At 40.6% G+C, this 25458-nt stretch overlaps 1 protein-coding gene across 1 annotated transcript in view; it reads left to right on the top strand.

Annotated features, from left to right (window-relative positions):
- The window catches only part of EPDR1 (ependymin related 1), a 31793-nt gene extending 26195 nt beyond the window's left edge, over positions 1-5598 (top strand). The window contains 2 exon segments of the mRNA XM_011944520.1: positions 2498-2706; positions 3854-5598. Of these exon segments, the coding sequence (XP_011799910.1) occupies positions 2498-2706; positions 3854-4050 (406 nt within the window). The 3' untranslated portion in view covers positions 4051-5598.
- The last annotated feature ends 19860 nt before the right edge of the window (positions 5599-25458 follow it).

Here is a 25458-nt window from a genome sequence, read left to right as displayed (position 1 = left end):
TCAATAGTGTAAAAGTGTTCCTTTTTCTCCACAACCTCACCAGCATCTGTTGTTTTTTGATTTTTTAGTAATACTCATTTTGACTGGCATGAGATGGTATCTTTTTGTGGTTTTGATGTGCATTTCTCTAATGATCAGTGATGTTGAGCTTTTTTTCATATGTTTTTTGGCCACATGTATGTAATTACTATATTATACTTTTATCACTATTTTAGAATGTGCTCTCACTTACATAAAAGATAACTGTGAAATTGCCTCAGGCAGGTCCTTCAGGAGTATCCAGAAGAAAACATTGTTATCATAGGAGGTGACAGCTCCATGCATGTTACTGGCCCTGAAGGCCTTCCAGGGGACAAGGTGTGGAAGTGAAAGAGGGTGATACTGATGATCCTGACCTTGTGTAGGCCTGGCTAATATCTGTGTTTGTGTCGTAATTTTTAACACAAAAGTTTTTTAAAAAATACAGTAAATTTTAAAATAGAAAAAAGCATATTGAATAAGGACATAAAGAAAGAAAATATTTTTATATAGCTGTGCAATGTGTGTTTTAAGCTGTCTTACTACAAAAGAGTCAGAGAGTTAAAAAATCAAAACATATATGAAGTTAAAAAGTCACAGGAAGCTAAAATTAATGTATTATTGAAGAAAAGAAAATATTTTTTATAAATTTAGTGTAACCTAAGTATACAATGTTTATAAAACATACAGTAGTGTATAGTAATGTCCTAGGCCTTCACATTCTTTCACTACTCACTCACTCACTCACCTACCCAGAGCAACTTCGAGTCCTGTAAGCTCCATTCATGCCAAGTACCCTATACATGCGTACCATTTTTTATCTTTTATCCCATAATTTTATTGCACCTTTTCTATGTTTAGATACACAAATCCTTACCATTGTGTTACAGTTGCCTCCAGTATTTAGTGCAGTCGCATGCAGTACAGGTTTGGACCGTGGGAGCAGTAGGCCATATCGCGTAGCCCTGGTGTGTAGTAGGCTGTACCATCCAGGTTTGTGTAACCGCACTCTGTGATGTTTGTGCAATGATGAAATGACCTAACGATACATTTCTCAGAACATAAGCTTATCATGAAGTGATGCATGACTGTGTTTTGACTATAAAGACAGGAACCCTTTATAACATTTTTTTCTGAAGAAAACAATTTTTAAGCTGAGGTTTGGGATGGAGAGCACACGTCCTCCCTGAAGGCTCCTCTAGGGCACTGGGTCTCATAAACCACAGATAATTTGTAGACTATTTTTATTTGCTGATGAAAAGTCACCTCTCTAGGCTCTTCAGCCCTCAAGTGTTGCAGATTTCACTTTCTGAGGTCACGGCTGCAAGACACAATTTGCTTGACCAGCAGCTGTGGCCTGAGTTTTGGATTGACAGTGAAATGCATAGAAACATAGCAGGCTTCCCCCAACACCAAGATGGCTCAACTTTAAGAAAGATACAGGACTGATGCCGATACAGCATGGCTGGTGACACCTGGGCTCAGCCTCTGAATATCTCCCTGTCACTCCCCAGGAAGGTTGAGCAGGTAGTCATGGGAGGAGGCTGAGAGCGTGGAGAGAAATTCAGCTGAGGGAGTCATTTGCTCTGGGGTCGCCTCGGCTTTTGTCCTTGCTCATCTCAGCCCCTGCAGGGTATGTGGGCTGCGCCTGTGCTGGATCAGCTATGTGCATCCAAGCCCCTTACTCATGACTGCTCGGCAGTGGAGGCAGTGAGGCACAGGCACTCGGTCCATCCAGTCCTCAGTGCGTTCTTTTCCTGCATTCAGTATACCCCCATAATTCCTTGATTGAGTGCTGCAAGAGAAACTGCACCAAACAAGAGTCAAGTCCTTCTGTGTCCCTGTAGGTAAACAAAAATTCACAAACCAGCTGTTCAGCCAGGGCCACGTCTTCCCCATGTTTGTAATGCTAAGCACAGGGTGTGGCATACACTAGATCCTTGGTCAAAATTTGTCCAGTGAATATATGCTTTTGACCTCTATTTTTTTTTTTTTTTTTTTTAATGGTGGACAGGATCTCACCCAGGATGTATGTAGTGCTGTGGCATGATCATGGCTCACTGCAGCTTTGACCTCCCAGGTTCAAGTGATCCTCTTACCTCAACCTCCCAAGTGTCTTGGACTACAGCTGTGCACTGCCATGTCTGGCTAATTTTTAAAATTTTTTTCTAGAGACAGGAGTCTCACTGTGTTGCCCAGGCTGGTCTCAAACTCCTGGGCTCAAATCTTACTCCCTCCTCGGCCTCCCAAAGTGCTGGGATTACAGGGATTAGCCATCATGCTCGGCCTGACCTCTGAATTCTAATGATTTCATATGCAGTTTGTTTCATGTGTCTAGTGTTTATAAATGTTAAGTGATTGCCAAGCAAGTAATTTCTTTCTATTTTAAAAGTAATATCTATCAAAGGTGTTGTGCTGTTAAAACACACGATGATTGTAACATGAAGTCCCAAACTATTTCTTTCCATCTGTGTTTCAGATTATTTGAATATATTTTGCTGTATAAGGATGGAGTGATGTTTCAGATTGAGCAAGCCACCAAGCAGTGCTCGAAGATGACCCTGACAGAGCCCTGGGACCCTCTTGACATTCCTCAGAACTCCACCTTTGAAGACCAGTACTCCATCGGGGGGCCCCAGGAGCAGATCATGGTCCAGGAGTGGTCGGACAGAAAGTCAGCTAGATCCTGTAAGCGTTCAAAGGATCTAAGCATTGTATTCAGGATGCATGATGGGGAAGAAGGTTTAAGTTCTTTAAGGAAGGTAGTTTTTAGGGAAACATCTGCTTAATCAAAATTTTTTTAAAGCCTCCACTTAGGTCTGCACGTTACTTTGCTCACTACGTGGCAATGGGATCTAAGCTTCATATTTGAAACACCTCAGCCTTCTAGTGCCACCTGCACCTCTCTGCCACTTTGACTCTTGTGAACTTAGCCTTGATTTTGACATTTTATGGTCACCTGGAGGTCTGTGACATGGAAGGCATCTGCCTAAGGCACACGTTTGAATCAGGTGCTTCCTTTTCTTTCCCCCACTTCCTACAGTTGCAGGGTTCAGATCTACTCCCACCATGCTGAGTGTGCAAACCAGCCTGCTTTTATGTGAAGCCATTCTCTGCCCTGCTGCTGATATATGCCTATCCCAAGACAGCTTTAACCACACAGACATTCATGCTGTGGAACACAGTATGGTGATTTCTCAAAAATTTGAGGATAAAACTGCCATATGACCCAGCAACTCCATATATATATATATCTCCTAAAGAATTGAACGCAGAGACTCAAACAGATATTTGTACACCCATGTTCACAGCAGCATTATTCACAATTGCCAAAAGGTGGAAACCCAAATGTTCATCAACAGATAAATGGATAAACAAAATGTGGTATATTCATACAACAGAATATTATTCAGCCTTAAAAAGAAAGGAAACAACAGCACATGCTACAACCTGAGTAAACCTTGAGGATATAATGTTAAGAGAAACAATGCAGGCAGAAAATGATAAATAGAGAACAATCCCACTTACACGAGGTATGTAGAATCGTCAAATTCATAGAGACAGAAAATTGAATGGTGAGTTTCAAGAGCTGGGAGAAGAGGAATGGAAATTTAGTGTTTAACGGAGACAGTTTCAGTTTGGGAAGATGAAAAAAGTTCTGTAGATGGATGGTGCTGATGGTTGTTCAACAAATGTGAATGTACTCAAGGTCACCAAATACTTAAAAATGGTCAAATGGTAAATTTTATCTTATGTACATTTTGCCATCACAAGAAAAAATATGAACTTCTTGCCTGTCTTCTTTATTCAAAAGTCAACCTTTTTCCTCTTATAGATGAAACCTGGATTGGCATCTATACAGTCAAAGATTGCTATCCTGTCCAGGAAACCTTTACCAAAAACTACAGTGTGATATTGTCCACGCGGTTTTTTGACATCCAGCTGGGTATTAAAGACCCCTCGGTGTTTACCCCTCCAAGCACGTGCCAGATAGCCCAACTGGAGAAGATGAGTGAAGACTGCTCCTGGTGAACCTGCGCATAGGGAAGTGGCAGCATCAGATGTCAGCCCCCTGTGGTCCCAGCTGGAGATAGATATGAGACTAGTCAAGATGAGAGTGCTAATTGGAGAGAAATATAATTTCAGGAAGATGCACATTGATGTGGGGTTTGATATGTTTGATTTTGACTACTCAAGCTATGCTAACAGAAGAAAATTGAAAGGCGAGGGTGTGGCCATATGAGCTAACTGTGGCTAATATGGACACTTTGGGTATTTCTAATGCCTGTTCAGGGCTGATTTTGTGCATGCACAGGTATATACACAATGCAGTGCCATGCAAATAGGGAGGGGTCAGTAAGAGAAGTTTGTCTTGGCAGCAAGTATTTATTGTTGACATTATTCAGAATTGGTGGTGATAATAAAAGGCAGAGTGATTTTGGTCAATTTTATGATTAATTCTTAAGTTCCCTGCAGAGAATGCCCCCTTTATTGCTGCACCAGGGTGGGCATTGCTCCCACTGAGCCCTACTCCACCCTGCCCCTGCACTCCCTTGGTTGCCAAAAAAATGATACCTTAAATCCCCTCCAGACTGAAGAATTGTATGGCATGACCCAACTGATATAAACATTTGGAAGGAAATGAAAAGCTAAAATAGGAAGTAATTATTCCTCTAAAGAAACATTTTAAGCAAGACAGTTTAGAGAATCCTAATGTCTACACTGGTAAAGTACGAGCCATGTAAGCTTTTTTTTTCTATGCAAGAGTATTGATGTATGTGCTGAATCTTCACAGACTTGTCAATACACAGGCACTATTCTAAAATAGCACTGAACTGGGGATCAGGAGACTATTGTCTCCTAAACCCGGGACTAGCGTTCCCTTGTACTTTCACTCCTTTGGTCATTAAATGCACTGGGCTTGCCCTCACTTTGGCCTTCCTAGAACTCTACTTCATAACCTCTCTGTCTGACTTCTGCATCTCCTTCCGTGTCAGCTCATTCATAAGAGCTGCTCCCAAGCCTGGATGAGTTGCACCTTGCATCCTGAGCATGCATTTCTCACAATAATTATTAAGCTGTGTGATAATTTCTGCTTTCAGGACATTGTCATCCATTATCTTGGCTGTGAGATCCTTGGGTATGGGTACCTTGTATGTTTACTTTTATATCCCTAGCACCAAGCAAGTGCCTGGCACATGGTCAGTGCCCTAAGTATTTGTAGAGTGAAGAATGCCAGCCTCTCTTGTCCCTGGTTTCCTTATGTGTTACATGTGGTTGAGTTTGTCCATCGCTAGGAGAGACTTCCAGTAATAAAATTTACTATTCTAGGTTATTCTACTGTTATGTTTTATCTGCCCATTTATCTTTTGTAGTTACCAGGAGAAATGTGTGACACCTATATTATGATGAAAACAATCTTATTACTCACAGTTTATCTATATTAAACAAATTTAATTGCATTTTAAAGCATTCTTTGATATTGTTGCTTTTGTAATAAATATGGATAATCTTGGTTATAAGGGAGTCAAAACAATGCTCTAATAAATAAACAAAGTGCTTCATGTGATCAAAATCAAATTTGTTATCCTCTCTCAAAAGCCTGCTCTCCTTTTACCTTCCCTAAACTCCAGTGTCCAGTTGCCAAGGCCAGAAGCTTCAAGTCATTTTTGACCTATTTGTCTCCCTCAGTCCTCACTGGCAGTCAGTATTCCTGAGTCCCATCAAAATAGCTCTTAAAACTCCTGCCTCTTCTCCACTCCCTCAGCCACCACCCAACTCTGGGCTCTTAACATCATTGGCCTTTGCAGGATCTTCACACTCTCTGTCCTCGCCCTGGTCTTTTTTTTTTTTTTTTCTAGAAGCCATCCTGTGTTCATTCATTCATTCACTTCATCAGTCAATCACAAGCCAGTACTAAGCACGTGCTCCCTCCAGTGTCCATGCAGGTTCCTGGGGTCTCAGAGGATTGTGAAGTTTGGACATGCAGGCATCTGAACCGCACAGACAGGGAAGAGTTTCGCAGCTGCATTCCAGCTGACCCAGCCTGCTAACGCCTTTGTAACCATGTTTGCCCCACTTCCTGTCTCCCCAACCACAGAATGATCCTCTCCTCTCCTCTCCAAGCTGCACATCTCCCCTTAGCCCTGGGACTTTGTCTTTGCCCATTGCAGGCCACAACATTACTCAGAGAGAGAAGGAAGCTCCTTTTATTTTATGGAGGCCCATGCATAGTGGGTACCCTTTTGTTTTTCAGTTGGCCTGTTTTAGTTATTAAGCCACTTCACAGAAAGGAGTAAAAAGTTCAGAAGGATTTGTCATCTGGTCAAATCTGATCTGATGGCGCCCTGCCTCTGTGGTTCTTCACTGCTTACAAGTAAAGTGGAGACCCCATAGCATGGTGGACACACCCTTTTTCATCAGGCCTCTGACTCTTTCCAGCCTCACTCCTTGGGACAATTTCTTCTTTACCTAAATGCCCGAAGGGCTTGAGAAGTAATGGCTGGGTCACCTCCTGGTGGCAGGAGGGTTTCCTTACTCTGCAATCTTATGTAAAAACTTTCTAGTGGCCACCAGAGTCACAACGAAGAGGGCTATTAAACAGGGTATGGACTTGTACCTATTAATGAAGTGCAGTATCCCAGTGCCTCACTCATCTGCAGAGGTGGTATCACCGATAGTGGTCTGAGCCAGGGCTGGGTACCACTTTGTGGATACCCCACCTCATGTGTCTCTGAGCCTTTGTGCTGCATTGGAACAATTTACTTTCACCTCTCCCAAGGAAGCAATGCCACTTCCAAATTGCCAGGTCCAGGCAAGCCCTAGGGTATGCTCAACATACACCTGCTTTCAACTCTGCCACCCTGAAGGCCCAGCTGTATGATAGAGCCATCACTCCCTCTCTCTCAGGGACCATGTGGAGTCAAGGAGGCCCGACCTTTCTGTCCCCAATTGCTCTGTCATCAGGATGAGTTTCTTACCATAAGCTTTGCTAATTGAGAGTCCTAAAATTGGGACGCATTTTAAAATTCTTTGAATATTTAATGAAGACCAATAATTTTACGTCTTTGGGAAATTTTTCAATTAACTACTCATGATTTCCCACCAAGTTAAATCTGACATCATTTGAAAACAAAACACTCACCTCTTGCTGGGTTTCCTTTACCAAATACACTTTCTCTGTAGTCCCAGCTACTCAGGAGGCTGATCTGGGAGAATCGCTTGACCCCAGGAGGTGGAGATTGCAGTGAGCCAAGATTGCACCACTGCACTGCAGCCTGGGCAACAGAGTGAGACCCTTAAACAAACAAACAAACAAACAAACATCTTCATTTTCTCAATGTTCCCTGTGTTATTTCAAATCACTTTGCATATATATCCACTTGCAGCACATAGGGTGTTTTCACATTTTTCCACTGATGTGGGTCTTGTCTTTCTCCATCCACAGAAAGCACCTCAAATGCAGAAATGTCATCCTTTTCATTCTTGTTGAGTCAAAATAATTCCTATTGAATGACAGAATGAACCTCCTCAGCCAAAGACTTGTGAATAATTGGTGATATTTAAAGGCTTTGTAGGTGAACACCTCTTAAAGAGACAAATTTAACTTTATGGATATTCTGATATCAACAATCATCTCTTTTAGGAATTATGCTAGGATAATAAAGGATTAGAACATATTTTTATTTGTTTTAAAACAGAATTATTAGCTCAACTACATGTGTAGAAAAAATACTGGGCCTATAATTTGTTGTATAGTTTATTCAGGGATAGCGGTGCTTACCTTTATGGTATCCTAATTTTAAAATTTATATTGTCTTCATTAGAGCAAAAATGAACACATATTTTCAATATTTATTTCATAATTAAAGTTGGAAAATGTAATGTAGTACCAGCATTCAAGGAGTGGGCTAATTTTTAACTATCCTATAATTTAGAAATAACATCAAAGACTTGGAACCAACCCAAATGCCCATCAATGTTAGATTAGATAAAGAAAATGTGGTATATATACACCATGGAATACTACGCAGCCATAAAAAGAATGAGTTCATGTCCTTTGTGGGGACGTGGATGAAGCTGGAAACCATCATTCTCAGCAAACTAACACAAGAACAGAAAACCAAACACTGCACATCCTCACTCATAAAGTGGGAGTTGAACAATGAGAACACATGGACACAGGGAGGGGAACATCACACACCAGGGCCTGTCAGGGGGTGGGGGGCTGGGGGAGGGATAGCATTAGGAGAAATACCTAAAGTAGATGACAGGTTGATGGGTGCAGCAAACCACCATGGCACGTGTATATCTATGTAACAAACCTGCACGTTCTGTTCTGCACATGTACCCCATAACTTAAAGTATAATAATAATAATAATAATAATAATTTTTTAATAAAGAAATAATGTGCAGTGAATATAACACACTCAGGATTTAAGTAATCTGAGTATATGTGTGTGTTGTGCTGTGGTTGCAGTTATATCATTCCCAATGGCATATTGTGTATTCATTTTAACATACAACTGTACATAGCTAAGTGTTCTTTTCCTCCACCAAGATAACTGATGGCAAAATAGTACTCTTGTTACTTAAACATGATTAGTATTATTGCCATTTTTACTTGACCTCTATGGTTTTAATAAAGAAAATTATGTAAAAATAAAAAGAAGTCAAGGCATTATTGGTTATTGTGAGAAATGGGTTTTCAAGCCTAGAATATGTTACTTAACCTCTCAGCCTTAGTTGATTAGTTTTTCAGTCAGCCTGGGAGAATAGCTGTTGGGAAATCACTGGTCTTAATTTCCCAACCAGGAGGCACCAACTTAACTATTGAAAAGCCCCCAGTTATCCAAATACACAAACTTGTTTAATTAAAAGTGTGGTTTTGGGATAGACATGTGGGTATTGATATACCTATTAGAGAAATTTAAGGTCTGTTGGTTGTGTTTCACTCCTGATCCCAGAAATGATACCTTTCTTGTGGGAGAGTGGTATATCTGTCCTATCTTCTTATATAAGTACATCTTAGCAAAGCTTAGTTTTCTATTAAATTCAATTATAAAATAGGGGATTCTTTTTTAAGAAAAATTAAAATGTGTAAAAACTAAATTGAAAATCTTTGATGAGGAAAAAACTGAGATAAAAGTTGTTTCTAAAACAGTTCTGTGATCACATTAGTTGATGGGCACATACAGGAAGCAGTTGCAATTTAGTCTCTTTTTAGAAGAGTGCTTTGCTTTTAAAGAACTTTCTGATTCTAAAGTGTTAGGTGACCTTGTCTCAGTAGCTGTGGCATCTCTGAGGGCTTGGGGATAATAAAGTGAAGATGTAGACTGTCCTGTCTTGAATGATCTTAGGACATTTTAATAACCTTAAAGAGGGCATTAAAATAATGGGAGTAGGCAAAACAACATCTCAAGCCCAGCCAAAGTGCATGCTTTTATGATGTTTCTTATAACTTAAACCTCCCTGTACTTAACACCTTTCATAATTTCCTCCAGGTAAACATATGTTCCTATCACCATAACTCTTATCACATAAAAGATAACTAATAGCACTGCAAGGATGTTTAGATGGATTTTAAAACTTTGAATATCTTGGGACTGAAGACATTACTTAGATCCATATATGTCCTATCCTTAATACAACAAATACCATGATGATAGTAATCCTATAATCCCATTTAGCTCAAACTAACTATATCCCAAGCAGCAAAAAGAGGTGAAGAAGAAGCGGAAGGAAGGGAAGGAGGAGGACACAAAAAAGAAGAAGAAGAAGAAGAAGAAGAAGAAGAAGAAGAAGAAGAAGAAGAAGAAGAAGAAGAAGAAGAAGAAGAAGAAGGAGAAGGAGAAGGAGAAAAAAGAAGAAGAAGAAGAAGAAGAAGAGGAAGAAGAAGAGGAGGAGGAGGAGGAAGAGGAGGAAGAAGAGGTAGAAGAAGAAAGAGAAGGAGGAGGAGGAGAAGAAGGAGAAAAGGAGAAGAAGAAGAAGAAGGAGCAGGAGGAGAAGCAGGAGGAGGATGTAGAGGAGGAAGAGGAGGACAAGGGGTAGGAGGGGGAGGGGGAGGAGGAGGGGGAGAAGGGGAAGGAGAAGAGAAAAGGAAGAGGAAGAAGACAAGAAGAAAAAGAAGGAAGAAGAATGGAAGAAGAAAAAATGAAGGATGTAGGGGAGGAGGAGAAAACGTTCATCACCATAAATTCTCAGTCCAAATGGTTGTTGATGTATATTGATGAATAAACATGAGAGCAGCACAAGCCATAATGGAGCGGCACTTTAGAGATTTTCAGTTCAGATGCCTCCCCTTTAAGTTTCTCTAAATTAGAGAATTTCCAGACTAAACTTTCTTTCCTGAACCAGGAACCATTGGCCCCTCCTGTCAGAAATTTAGAATTATTCCCATGTCTATGTAACTCATAGTAAACGTTGACATTCAATGAGGAAGAAAAACAGCCTTAAAAAGAAAGCCTGCTGGTTCAGGGAATAATTTCTCTGCTTTTTCAGTTCAACACATTTAAAATGAGTTTTATTTTGTGTGCTCATAACAACTAAAGTTCAGTATTATTCTGTATTCAAGTGTGTAAGTATTGAACCTCAAAGGACTTTTTAAGTTTAAATTTGTATGGAAAGTATATGATTATGTAGGTAGTCTTTGGATAATAATGGGTTATCAAGTGATTTGAAAAACTATCAGGCCCATCTTATTCTTTCTAAACCTCTTACTTTCCTTGTTCAGTCATGAGAACTCTGTATTTCCATCAAGAAAGAGGAGGAAACTGATTTATTGAGATAATTCAAATAGCTCAGATAATACAGGAATGAGAGTCTATTATGGAATTTGCAGTAGATGTTCCTGGAATAGAGACAAGTAAAAATTTTCCCCAGACTCCTGCCATATGTAATCATTCAGTACAACAATTCTGTTCAAAAATAAATTTGTTAATAAATTTTCCATTTAGATGCATCCATGTGTCTCTAGAAGAGTGGTCATCAACAAATAAACTTAACAAAGTCAGGCATAAATAAACTAAATTTAGGTGCCCCAGACTTGGAAATAAGATTAAGCTCTGTGATTGAAAATATAGGACCAACACCTAATAAATGGATAAAGTAGCTATTTAGAGATATACACCACAGAAAGAGAAGGTGTTCAAGTTTGGGGCTATAAAACTGGAGAAATCATGAAGTCCAATGAAAGCAAGATTGCCATTGAAATACAGTCTCATCAAAGTTTAATCAGAATTGGGGTTGATGTAAAAGAACACTGGAATGTTGTCATTTCATCTGAAAATGAAGTGTTTTCACAGAAGGAAGTTGGTTTACATGGAGTTTAGTTAGGGAACCTTAAAACCAAGGATTTGGCAGTGTTTACCTAACTGTGTTCAGGAGAGAAAAATATGGAACCTGGCAGTCATATGCAGAATGTTGGGGACAATCATGAGATTAAAGTCATGTGTTGTTATTTTGCCTAAGATTTAGGAATATTTCACTTCACTCTCTTTGTCAGGAATCTACAACAGAGCAAGGTCAGGAGACAGAGCAAAGAAAGTCATTACTATTACTTAGCTGGAGCTCTGGCCCCAAGCACTTCTGTGGACCTCTAGTCAATCAGGCTAGACCAGCTGGAGGAAGTGGAGGCCAAAGTAGCCACAGGCCAGAGCAGGCCAAATCACTAGTTCTGTCCATTCTATTGCAAGTCCCAACACAAGTAGATCTTACCGCTCCCAGGTCAGCAAAAGGGCACACAGAGTAGACCCACTGGCAGAGGAAAAGGAGCAAGGACAAGGAAAGAAGTTGGTGCTTTGGTGCCCAATGCTGCCTTCCCCAGACCTTGGGCTGGTCAGAGCAGTAGCCAACCTGCATGGGAGGAACACCCAAAACAGAGAGATTTGGCCAGGCCTGTTGGTCAAGCAGAATCCAATAAGCTCAGAATGATCCCTCCAAACTAGGTAACTTTTCTTCTGATTAGAAATTTTACTTCTCAAGTAATTTTTAAAATCTTAACTGAATATCCAAAATGGCAGATTTAAGTATTTCACTCACTGAAAAAGTTTAAAACATCATTGCAAAACAATGCATTGTTTTTCTGGTTTATTTCCCAGTCTCCTAAGTTAAATTGCTTAGTGCATGCCAGTCTGTAAGTGAGGCTGTGCAGTGTAGTAGAAAGGATGAGGGTTTGAAACCATACTTACTTGAGTTCAGATGCTGATTCAGTCCCTTATTACCACTGTGTTACCTTGGACAAGTCATTTGAACAGTCTACGAATCTAAGTTTCCTCCACTTCTTACAAACAAAGAACAAACAAAAAACGTGGTATATGGGGATTGTTAGGGTTAAATGAATAGCATTTAGAACGTGTGTAGCACACAGCTTTGCAAGCAATAAGCACTCAAAATATTAGATGTCTTCTACCTCTGGCTTCTTTCCCCTGAGATCCTGACCAATCCTCCATGGACCAACAAAATCAAACCTGTATGACTATACGAATCTGCTATGGATAAGAGCAGGGTCCTGGAGGCCTACAAAGACAGTGCCCTTGGTGGGCTCTGCTGGACCCATTAGCTAAACCATTCTCTAATTTAAAAAAAAAGCAAAAAAATAAAAAATAAAAAAAACCCCAGCAACTTGCTCTTAATAAATACATCTCTTATGACCCTGGCATTTTGCACACAACATGTTTAAGATAGAGAAAATAAAAGTAGTATCGACCTCAATCTACATCAGTGAGCACTTGTTTTGTGTCACATTCTCTCCAGAGTTTTATACTGATCATTTTATTCAACTTCAACAATGATCCTAGAATTAGATACTACTGTTATTATGCCCATCTCATAGATTAGAAGACAGAAGTCCATATTAAATGCCCTTGACTTCAGAGGATAATTGATAATAATTTTCTTTTTTTTTTTTTTTGAGATGGAGTCTCGCTCTGTCGCCCAGGCTGGAGTGCAGTGGCCAGATCTCAGCTCACTGCAAGCTCCGCCTCCTGGGTTCCCGCCATTCTCCTGCCTCAGCCTCCCGAGTAGCTGGGACTACAGGCACCCGCCACCTCGCCCGGCTAGTTTTTTGTATTTTTTAGTACAGACGGGGTTTCACCAGGTTAGCCAGGATGGTCTCGATCTCCCGACCTTGTGATCCGCCCGTCTCGGCCTCCCAAAGTGCTGGGATTACAGGCTTGAGCCACCGCGGCAGGCCTTTAATAATTTTCAACTATGATTTTATTTACTGGATGCATGCTATTTGTGCATTACTTATAGAAGTCATGTTGACTAGGTGAAGAAAAGACTGGGGAATACATGAAAACACATTTCTCTAAAGCTGATTTTGAATGATATGAGCTGAAAATAAAACTGTTTCAATATCACCTTCGTTGGATTGCCAGCAAGGCCTGTGGTGAAACCTTAACTTTCCCCAAACTTCATGGTCACACTTCCATTTACACACAAAAAGGGTGTAAACTCACAATATATTAAGTTATTTTTTGGCACTGGAAACAAGAAGTACCCATCAGCAGTTTGCCAACTTGTGCAAGAATTTTCACTAACTGGCCATCATGTGTCATGGCTCAGCAAGGTCATGACCATTCCATTTCCAGGCTTTGAAAGGTGCCGGGGCAAGCAGGAGTAAGGTAGGACAATGTTTTCACTCACCGTTTCCACTTCTGCCAAAAGTCTGGCCCATCAATCAGAAAGCCAACAGTCATCTTTTTTACTGAGAGAGTTCTACTGGGGGCAGCTGAAGCCACCCCTTTATCCTCAATTTTCATCCCATTACTCTTCAACAGCACCTCTTTCCCTGAATCAATGTCAGATAATACAAATTCCAGCAGCATCCAAGAGTGAAATAGGAGAGGCAATGGGGCCACTGGTGAACAGTTAATGAAATCCCCAAAAGAGAGAAGAAGATCTGAGGATTGTAGTTTTCAGGCTAAAGAAGTATTGCTTGCTCAAAATGATCAGGAATCCATTCATTTATTGAGCATTACTGAGGCCCTCCTACATGCAAGACACTCTTCTAGGCAATGGGGAGACAGTCGAGGACAAGGTCCTGCCCTCAGGAAGCCTGCATTCTGCTGAGAAGGAGACAGATGACACACAGAGAATTTTAAAAGCCAGAGAGTGACAATAACTACCCAGAGAATGGAAAGAGGGTGAGGGAATAGGGTGAATAAATAGCTCCTTATGATGGGGATGGTTGGGGACAGCCTCTTTGAGGAGATGCCCTTTAACCTGAGGTTCCAATGTCAGGAAGAAGCTGGTGAGGAGAAGATCCAATAGGTCACATTCTAGGTAGAGGGAACAGTTAAAGCAAAGGCTGAGGCTGCAAGGAGTTCATCTTGTTTGAGGAACTGTACAGGCCAAGCAGATGGAGCTTGGTGACTGAGACTTTCAAGGAGAGTGGATCCAGATGAGGCAAAAGAGACAAGGGAGGGCCAGACCTCACATGCTGGAGTAGCCACAGCAGTGAGTCTAAACTTCATTCTAAGGCCAATGGGAAGTTGTCGAAACGTTTTCAGTGATGAGTCACAAAATCTGGTTTATATTTTCTAAGATCCTCCTGTTTGCTGTGTGGAAATGGATGGTAGGGGTGTGAGAGAGAAGGTGAGAGGACTGGTGAGCAGGAGTGCAGCAGCTTGGGAGAGAAAGCATGGTGCCTTGCGTGGGGGGTGGCTGCAGGGGAGTGGGGAAAAGGCACCAGGGTCAGGGTATGTTTGGAAGCAGTAGTGGGACTTGTTGATGGATTAGCTGTGGAAGGTGAGGGAGGAAGGAGGAGTTTGAGGAAATCCAGTTGAGTTTTGGTCATGATTAAATTCACATAATATTCATTATTCACATAATATTCATCCTTCCTTTAAGCCATGGACTGTGAAGGAAGTCTCACTGGGTGTGCACAGTTTTCAAACAGTGGATCTGCCATCCTTAGCCCACTCTACTCATGAAACTGAATATGTTTGTCCATCCTCTGGGGAAACTAGCATCTTGTTATTCACTTGAGCATCTGCTTAGACAGAAAAAAGTTTGAAGATAATTTTTTTTTTTTTTTTTTTGAGACGGAGTCTTGCTCTGTCACCAGGCTGGAGTCCAGTGGCACGATCCTGGCTCACTGCAACCTCCACCTCCTGGGTTCAAATCATTCTCCTGCCTCAGCCTTCTGAGTAGCTGGGACTACAGGCTCATGCCACCACACTCAGCTAATTTTTGTGTTTTTAGGAGAGACGGAGTTTTACCACGTTGACCAGGATGGTCTCAACCTCTTGACCTTGTGATCTACCCGCCTCAGCCTCCCAAAGTGATGGGATTACAGGCATGCACCACCACACCTGGCCCGAAGATAAATATTTTAAAAATCGATAGTTTTCTAAATACCAGAAATAACTAGAAACAAAACCAAAACAAAAATTTATACTTACACAAGCATTAGGAAAACAGGCAGTCAGGAACAATCCTTACAAGAAAGTTGTGAAATCTCTATTTTAAAAAAATGTACTTTATAAATACACAGCAATATGTAATGATTTTTAAAGCAATTTTTAAATCTATCTACTGAATATTTTGTATGATTTATATATAATGAATATATGATATATATGAAAAATATGATTTTTTTCAGCTTAATATAGGGTTAAAATATCTAATTCCAACCCCAGAAAGATTTCCTTTGCAATTTGACAAGATAATTTCAAAGTTCACTAGAAAAAGCAACAGCTGAGACTAGAAGAATAAAAGGAAGCAGAGCTGTGGATGCGCCCTGTGAAATGCTGGGTACAAAACAAAGTGTTCATAAAAAGCTGCATGGCCTCTAGAGTTCACAGTCAAGCCACTGAGCACAACAGCCTTAAAAAAGAAACACGAATTGAACATTTCATAGCAAAGCATCCTTAGGCAAGATAAGGGATGGATTTTCTTACCAACATGTATTTGGAAAATTAAAATTATCTATTTCATTCAGAAACAAAGTCTAGCTGGACACTTACTCAGACCATGCACTGAAATCAGTTGTAATGCATTAAAGAGATAGATGTAAAAACAACGTAAAACCACTCAATAATTTTATTAAGGCTGCAAAACTAAAAAATAGGCAAACATATCTTGATCTTGGTTTGAAAAAATTTAAAGAAAATAAAAAGCATTGAATAAAACCACGTAGGAAAAAAAACCTGAAACTATAAAGCTCTATATATGTATATGTACCTATAAAAATAAAATAGATTAAAATACAATTTACGGGCCAGGCATGGTGGCTCATGCCTGTAATCCCAGCATTTTGGTCATGAGTAAATGCTGGGAGACCAAGGCAGGCAGATCACCTGAGGTCAGGAGTTCGAGACCAGCCTGGCCAACATGGTGAAACCCTGTCTCTACTAAAAACACAAAAATTAGCCAGGTATGGTAGCATATGCTTGCAATCCCAGCTACTCGGGAGGCTGAGGCAGGAGAATCACTTTAACCTGGGAGATGGCGGTGAGCCGAGATCACACCACTACACTCCAGCCTGGGTGACACAGCCAGACTCATTCTCAAATAATAATAATAATAATAATATTACAACTTACATTTGGGCACACAATGTAAGTTAAGGTGGCTCACACCTATAATCCCAGCACTTTGGGAGGTTGAGACGGGGGGATCACTTGAGGTCAGGAGTTTGAGACCAGCCTGGCTAGTATGGTGAAACCTTGTCTCTACTAAAAATACAAAAATTAGCTGGGCATAGTGGAGAGTGCCTGTAATCCCAGCTACTCAGGAGGCTGAGGCAAGAGAATTGCCTGAACCCGGGAGGCAAGGTTGCAGTGAGCCGAGATTGCACCACTGCAGTCCAGCTTGGGCAACAGAGTAAGACTCCATCTCTAATATAATAATAATAGTAATAATAAATAACAGTAAAGTACAAATTACAACTGGAGAAAAATCTTAGTATATTTCCTACATAACATGACATTTTACTAAGCGATTAAAATATAGCTTATTAAAAATAGGTAAAAGATACAAAGAGACATTTATAAAAGAAGACAAAAAGCTAATAAGTATTTTTAAACGTCCAACTTCAGTAGTAATCAAAGAAATGCAGGTTAAACACTAAATAATGCCATTCTCACTTCTGAGATTTATAAATATTAAAATATTAATAATAATTAATATAATCCCCAAAGAAATGAGAGGGTTGATGATACATACTCTCACATGCCATGGCTAGCCTATTCTTTCTTTATTTTTTTAAGAAACTGCAATCGTTTGGGGAGCACATGTGGATTTTGGTTACATGGATAAGTTCTTTAGCGGTGATTGCAGAAATTTTAGTGCACCTGTTACCTAAGTAGTGTCCACCCATACTCAATATGTAGGCTTTTATCCTTCACCCCACTCCCAACCTTCTCCTCTGCTAAGTCCCCAAAGTCCATTATATCACTCTTATGTGCCTGGCCTATTCTTCGGCACATTTCTGGAAAGCATTTTAATGATACAAATTGAAAGCCTTATAAAATTTCTTATGCCATCATCTGCCCACTCCTACCCGCCCCAGTTATTGAGATGGGCATTTAAGTATTGCCAACTTTAAACATAATTCCAGCTAAATTCTTGCAGTCCAGATGTGTACTCTAGAGCATGTAAATTTTAACGAATCATTTGATCATTTCTTGGAGTAATCTTCACATTACTTTTAAAGAAAATACTGGCCCTTCCTCAGATTATCTTTGAGAGTTGGGGCAATCTTTTATCCAACCATTTTTAATCTTCCATCCAAGGATATGAATTAGACCTGATGGGCTATTGAAACTTGGGGGGTTGTACTAGTCTGTTCTCACACTGCTATAAAGATACTACCAGAGACTGGATAATTTATAAAGAAAGAGGTTTAGTTGACTCCCAGTTCGGCATGACTGGGGAGGCCTCAGGAAACACATAATCATGGCAGAAGGGGAAGCAGTCACCTTCTTCACAAGGTGGCAGGAGAGAAAGTGTGAGCGAGCAAAGGGGGAAGTGCCTCTTTTAAAACCATCAGCTCTCATGAGAACTCACTCTATCATGAGAATGACATGGGGGAAACCACTCCCATGATCCAATCACCTCCCACTAAGTGTCCCCCTTGGCACATGGGGAATACAGATTGAGATGAGATTAGGGTGGGAACACACAGTCAAACCACATCAGGGGTCTCCTCTTTACCAGCCACCAAATCTTTGGATTCTCACTCCTTCAAAATGCACATGCTTGGGAAAAAATACGTTGTGTCCCTCACAACCTTTAGTCCAATTTTGAATAGTGGATTAGAGTACAATTCCTAGAGTAGTGGATCTCAAACTGTGCCATGACTTGAAATCACCTGAAAGAGTTGATAGAAGAGTTTGTTGGTTCCCCGCTCCCAGAGTTTCAGATTCAGTAGACGTGGGGAAAGGCCTGATAATTCACCTTTCTAACCAGCTCCCAGGTGATGCTGATGCTGGTGGAGAACCACTGGCCCAGAGGAAAGTATTTCTAAGGTGAGCAGGACAAGTAGCCACTTGGTTTTTGAGGGGGCCAAAAGTTTGAATTAAAAACATGAAACTATGATAGAATTATTTCAAGCACATATCAGCTAGTGTGCGACAGAGATTTTGGTGCCATCCCAATATCCTAGCCACACTCTGACAGTCACTTACTGCTTTTCAATGTGAGACCAGCCTTTAGTTTTCCAGTTAGACTTTCTTTTCCTAAAGGGCAAGTTTCCATCTTAAACATTTTTTTAATTCCCCATAGTTATTTGCACAGGTAAAAGATCAGTAGACATATGCTTCTGAACTGAATTCATAAATCAAACATACCCTGAAAAGAGAGAATCCATAGAAAGTTTTGGGGCTGTAGCTACAGCTACAATTTAGGATTTGGTGCTTAGCCCAGTTAAGGAATGTCATTAAATCCCTATCTTTCCATTATCCCAGTTGTAGCTGAGGATAAACTTTGAGGTTGAAAATTTTAATGAGGGTAAAGCTCCTCTAAGAGTCCCTGTATGGACTTTGTTTGAGGATGCCGATAATAATGATAATCATGGGATGAGGATGGTATTATTCAGTTCATTCCGGTTCTTAATGAAGTTGCGGGGAAAGAGAAGGAGAGTGTGAGAGATCCAAATAAAGGAATTAGCTCTGCCTGGGAAACAATTTTTAAAAGCCAACATTTCTCATGTATCGACCTCGAGGTTTTCTTTTTTTTATTTTTTAGGGAAGGTTTCTTGGAAAAAGCTGTTGAGGTTGGGTATCGAATGTTCTTTGTCTCCTTCTTTTTTATGTACTTATGTGGTTATATATGTATTTACTTTTATCCCAGCCATTGGGCAATATCCTATTTTCCCCTGATGAAGTTGGGGCTTTGGTGCCCTTTCCAGTTATAGTAATAATAATGGCTAATCTGCTTATAGCACTTACTAATCACAAGGCACTGTCCTAAGTATTTGACAAGTATTAATTATTTTACTTTATAACAGTCCTATTTTATTTTTCATTTTATAGTTGAGAAATCTGAAGTACAGAGAGATTAAGTAGCATGTCCAATGTCAGCCAGGAAGTAACACAGCTGGGATTTACGCTGGTCAGTCTCTAACCACTGTGCCAAACTGTGGGCTTAAAGCCACGCTGCTGAGCTGCAATGCAATACTGGGAAGCCACAGGCTTCACATCAAAGGACTCCTGTGAAATTCTGGTCCAATCTATAGATGTTTTTGAACCCAATTTTTCATCTATGTGTAATCAAGGATCCTAATAATTACATCACAGACTTCACAAAGTAAAATGATAATATGTGTGCACAAACAACTGCAACAGTCCCCTGAGCATGTGTACTCAGCACATGTGAGTTTCTGTCCTTATGAGAAGACATCTTCAGAGCAAAGAGGGTGTGCATTCTCTGGTCCCATACATCTACGTGTTCTATCCTATCCTTAAAGGCATTGTGGCTGACCGTGAAAACATTCCTTGTGTCCTGGGGCATGCTGTGTTTGGAAGAGTTGTCACTCACACACATACACATTTTGACTGAATCAAAATTGCACCTAAAAGAGACAAGAAGAAAGCTCTTAATTGAACTGAATTTCCAGGATTTGTCTATAGCAGAGAGACAGGGTGATATTTTAAATAGTACCATCCCCAGGCCTCAGTGAACCAAACTCAAAAACTTTTCAAGCTTTTAAAAAGCTGCAAAACAAAACAAACAAACAAACAAACAAAACTATGGGGCATCAAGATGCAGATGCGTGCATGCTTCCAGAGTGAGTCTCTGCCAGCCCCTGACAACACACAAAGGAGATTAGCCTTGGTGAGTCTAAGCTCAGATGGAATGTAGGGCTTCAAGGCCGGCCACTGTCCAACAACTCACCTTTGAATGCCCAGTGCCCTGGGCTCTGCCCGCTGCCCTGCCCCAATGCATTGCCTATAGCCTAGTAGACTTAGAGGCTTGCAGACTTTGCCTGAAGATGGTGGCAAGAAAACCCATGTGGAATAGGACCAACCTGTTGAAACTTCTAAATGATCCAGAGACACTATGCACAGGGCATTGCTGCCACACTAAGGAGAGGAGGTGAAATGAAAGGCATGACCACTGCGTCTGGTGAAGGCAGGGCTCCAGCAGGGTTTGCCTGTGTCACTGTTCTAATATGAGGGCTCGTGTTTACTGGGGCACTGTTCTGAGAGTACTGTGTGAAATGACCCCTTTATTCTTCACAATGGCCCTTATTATCTTGTATTATGAGACAACTGAGACTCAGAGAGATTCAATGACTTGCCTGATTCCCATAGCCAGTAGCCTTCTCTCCAGGATGGTGCAAATCTCTAATGGCATCCCCCTGCTCTCTGAAGGAAATACAATCTCCATCACAGATGCAGGCAAGACCCTGCAGAATCCAGCCCCTGCGTACCTCTCTACTGTAATTACTATCATTTTTTTTGCTCCATTCTCATTCTGCATTTAGTCTATGATGAGTTGTGTTCATGTCTTCAAGTGTATTACATTCTCTCACTTCAGGACTTTTGCATATGTTTTCTCTGCCTGGAACCACCTCTTTCCTATCTGCCTGTCCAGGACAACCACTATTCAGACTTCAGGGTAAACTTAGATCCAGTGTTCTCCCCAACAAGAAATGGGTAGTTACTCATATCATCTGCTATGTAGTACGTTGTTCTTTGCTTATGATACATTTTACTTTATTGTATTGACTGATGGAGCTGTTGGTCTCCCCACTAGACACAAGGCTCTGTGTGGCCAGACTTTGTCTACAGAGCATGGAGCCTGCCTCCAAATGGGTGATCAATAAATATCTTTGGATGAATAAAAACTTGAATTTCTTTTGCTTTGCTGTCTCATTTCCCCCACTATCCTACCTCTGTCTCTGAAAATCCTAATTTAAAGTTCTTGCTGATAATTGGCATCATCAGTTTGACTTAAGACTTTGTTGTCTCCATACTTGCCTAGCAAGAACAAAAATTCTTATATGCCAAAATCCTTAGAGTGTTCCAAAGAAGTTATAATAATGCCAAAAAATAATGCAGAGCAGTCAAAAGGAAGGGTCTTTTTTTCATTCTTAACTTTAAAAAAACTCTTCTCCGATTTCCCTTGAAGCCACTGACACACACATAACCCTGGTCTCACTGTAACCTCACAATCCAGGAAGCCACATATCTTGTGCTTTGGCTCTCACAGGTCACTCATGCTCAGAGGCAGGGCAAGAATGAAAAAAGCACTAGTTTCAGGGGAAAAGAAAACACAGGCCCTGTTTCCAGCACAGTAACTCTCTAGATGTGTTAATTTCTTCATGATGTTCAATCTCTCTGGGTCTCTATTTCCCTTTACTTCATAGAATGGTTTTGAGAATTTGTGAAGTAATATATGCCAGGTGCCTAGGCAAGGGCCAAACATGTAACAAATAGTTGTTGATGCCAGTTTTCTTCTTTCCTTTGCCTTTATCCTGGAGGATTTTGGTTTAGGAATTTTATAGCATCTTTGATACTATAAAATGGTTAACCTGGTCATCAGTGGATCTGTAAACACCTGGAAATTGCATGCAAAGTCAGGTATGTCTTCAAGGAATTTTATTTCTAGAGAAAGTGTCTCTGTTAGCTTCCTGGGTCTGCTTTAACAACGTACCACAAACTGAGTGGCTTAAACAACAGAAACATATTGCCACACAGTTCTGAGGGCTAGAAGTCTGAAATCAAGGTGTGGGCAGGGCTGGTTCCTTCTGAGAGCTGTGAGGAAGAATCTATTCCAGGCTTCTCTCCTAGCTTCTGGTAGTGCCAGACATCCTTGGCTTATAGATGGTTGTCTCCTTGCATCCAAATTTGGTCTCTGTGTCCAAATTTCCCCCTTATATAAGGACATCAGTTATTTTGGATTAGGTCCCAACCAAACGACCACATTTAACTTAATGATCTACAGAGATTCTGTTTCCAAATAAGGTCACATTCATAGGCACTGGGGTTTGAACTCCAATGTTTCCTTTGAGGGGAAACAATTCAACTCATAAAAGAATCCAGTTTTCATCAGATTCTTAAAGGGGCTTGTGACCCTTCCAAAGACTAAGAACTAGTGACTGTAAAATCTACTTTATGGCCTATCCTATACCAACCTAACCAGCAAGCTTGTAGGCTTGAGATGGGCCATGGTATGTCTTGAGTGCCAAATCATGGAGAAACACCAAGGCAAATATGATGGGGCTGTTTAGGCACGTACTAATAGGAAAAAAGTACAGGAAGTATCTTTCTACATCTAACTTTACACCAGTTGGTAACCATTGCTGTTTGGTTAAAATCTTGTTGTGCTAACAATTTCTCAAGTATCATTCTAATGAAGTTTACAATCCAGTGGCTGAGACATTTGTACCAAAAAACACATACGCATGCATAATTATAAATTGGGAATAGCGCTAAGATAGAAAGAAGCATGATTCCATAAAATTAAAGGATTTTTCTTGACCTGGATTGGCCAGGGAAGGCTTTACTGAGGAAATGATGCTTCATCTGAGTATGGAAAAATGAATTAAAGTGCATCTAAAGGGATGAGTATTTCAGGCAGAGGAACAACATATACAAAGGCTCTGTGATAGGAGGAAACATGGCACATTGGGGAAACCATAAGAAAGCCAGTGATATGGGAACAGAGACTTGGATGTGGGAGATGAGGTTGAAGGGCATTTGGGCATTTTGAGAAATGCGAGAACTTATCCTAAGAGAAATGGGACACATTGAAAGGGTTTTCCATCTTCCTCAACCTGCATGTCAATCTATACTCTTAGCCTGCTAGCCCTCTGCCATCTTGACATTTTTAGCCTTGATTCTTCAGAGATACCACTTTGTTCTGGGTATACTCCCATTACTCTGGCTTTGCTTTTTCAATCTCCTTTTTCTCTGCTCCTTAAATATTGCTTTCCACTCTCTCCCTGAGTGATCTCATCCTGTTGCATGGTTTCAGCTACCATCCTCTTGTAGATGCCTTCAAAACCTTTTTCCTGGGTTGTAGTTGCATTTTTTCATCTGCTTACAAAATAAACAATGCACAATTTTGGTCAATTTTGGTCACAGGAATATTTATGAATATGTATATGGTCTGCTTAAGCCCGGTTTTGTAACTCTATGGGTAACTGCTTTTGAGAGGATATTCCCAAACTGGTATCATTTTAGCTATTAAAACAAATTTGCTACAGGGCAGAAGGGAATAAATCATCTCTGAGGAGGTGTGAGCAGTGACTGGTGGAGTGCTGGCAGCAAGGCCTCCCTGCTCATCACTGGAAACTGTTGACAGGTAGTCTGCCCTTGTGTGCTCTCCTGATATACAAAACACGTGCTTTGAGTTTGCTGAGGTTTCCACTTATCTTTCCCAAGGCACCCGGACTCAAGGCTCCAATCACCCTCTTTGACATCCATGTGGGCATAGAGCATCCCCCAAGCTGAGATGGCATGAAAGGAAACCAACAGATTAATGCACTTGAAGGTCACTGGGGCAATGTCTGAAAATCAGACTGCAGTAAAAGTCTTGGTGCGTCTGATTCTCAGGTAGAAACGTGTCTCAGGTATCTACTGTGGAAGATAAAGAGGAAGGATAGAGAGAGACAGAGAAAGAGAGAAAAAAGGAAGAAAGAAAGGAAGGAAGGAAGGAAGGAGAAAAGAGGCAGGGAGAAAAAGATGCAAATGAATGTTTGCTAAACCCTACATGATTTACTTTCACAGGCATACTTTATTTAATCCTTACAGACAGCCTGGCAAAGTAGATTTTTTTTTTTATTTTAATTTGTATAGGCTCAGATCCATGAAGCAGGTCTCCTGAACCAAAGACAAACAAACAAACAAAAAACTAGTAATTTTTTCAACAAGTTTGGAATCAATCATTCTTGCTTTCCTTTTAATTTGATGTTCTTTCAACTATACCACAAAGCTCCATTAGGAATAGACAGTAATCACTCCCCAACAGTGAGTTTCTTTGTTGGGTAATTCCAAAGCCTTAGTCATTGATTTGGGGAATTAACCAGAACTTTTGTGTCATTCTGGGTTCTGTCACTCTCATGAGGACTCAGCTACCATTGAGTTCTCTGTGCTTTTCCTTTGCACAACTTGTATTGAATCTGTACGTTTAAGTTGAACCAACACAGCCAGAAACCCAGACCAAATGGCTGACAGCAAATATATATAAGCCAGGGACCCATCAGTTCAACTGAGACAGTCTCCTCTGCCCTATCCCCTAAATTTCTTCCATCTTATTACAATTCCTTTTTCCTTCTAGTCTAGGTTTCTCTTTCTGATTTGGCTCAGCTTATGCTCCTGGATGTGGGAACTTATTTTTTACTGGCTCTAACTCAGTACTAATTAAGGATTTGCCTCCTGGGACACCAAAGGGTGGTCTTCCTGGACTTATTTCAGGTCCTTGAATGCTTTATGACCCTAACTGAAAGCAAGCTCCTCATACTTGTCTACCTAGCTGGTACTCAGATGCTCTAACACGGAAGCCCTGTAGGACAGGGGAGATTTTAGAGAGGACATGGAGAGGAGAATCCAATTAGAGAACAGCCTTTGGGCACTCCAACAATGGCTCTCATAAGCAGGTTGTACTTATCCCCCTAGCAGGAATGTTATATTGAGGAATTTGAAGGAAACTTTGTCTAGCAAGAACTATCTGCTCTAGTCATCATTAACGGACTACACTGAGCAAGTGGTCATTCAACCAAATTCTCATACATAGGGCAAATTCCTTTCTGTTCAACTCAGTTAGTCATTCTATCCTTGGGGACTTCAAAAGGTTTTGTGCAAAGCTCCACTAGGAATATACAGTAATCACTCCCCAACAGTGAGTTTCTTTGTTGGGTAATTCTAATAAATGTATCTCTACTTCTGGATTTTTTTTCCTTACTGCCCAGAATTTTGCCCCCATTACCCATGCACTGTGAATTCTTGTGGAGGTTTACATCCTCATAATAAGCTCCAGCCATG

Source organism: Colobus angolensis, unplaced genomic scaffold (genome assembly GCF_000951035.1).
Source record: "Colobus angolensis palliatus isolate OR3802 unplaced genomic scaffold, Cang.pa_1.0 Scaffold232, whole genome shotgun sequence".
NCBI classification, from domain to species: domain Eukaryota; kingdom Metazoa; phylum Chordata; class Mammalia; order Primates; family Cercopithecidae; genus Colobus; species Colobus angolensis.
Note: the sequence above shows the minus strand (reverse complement) of the source record. Positions and strands in the feature narration are given on the sequence as shown.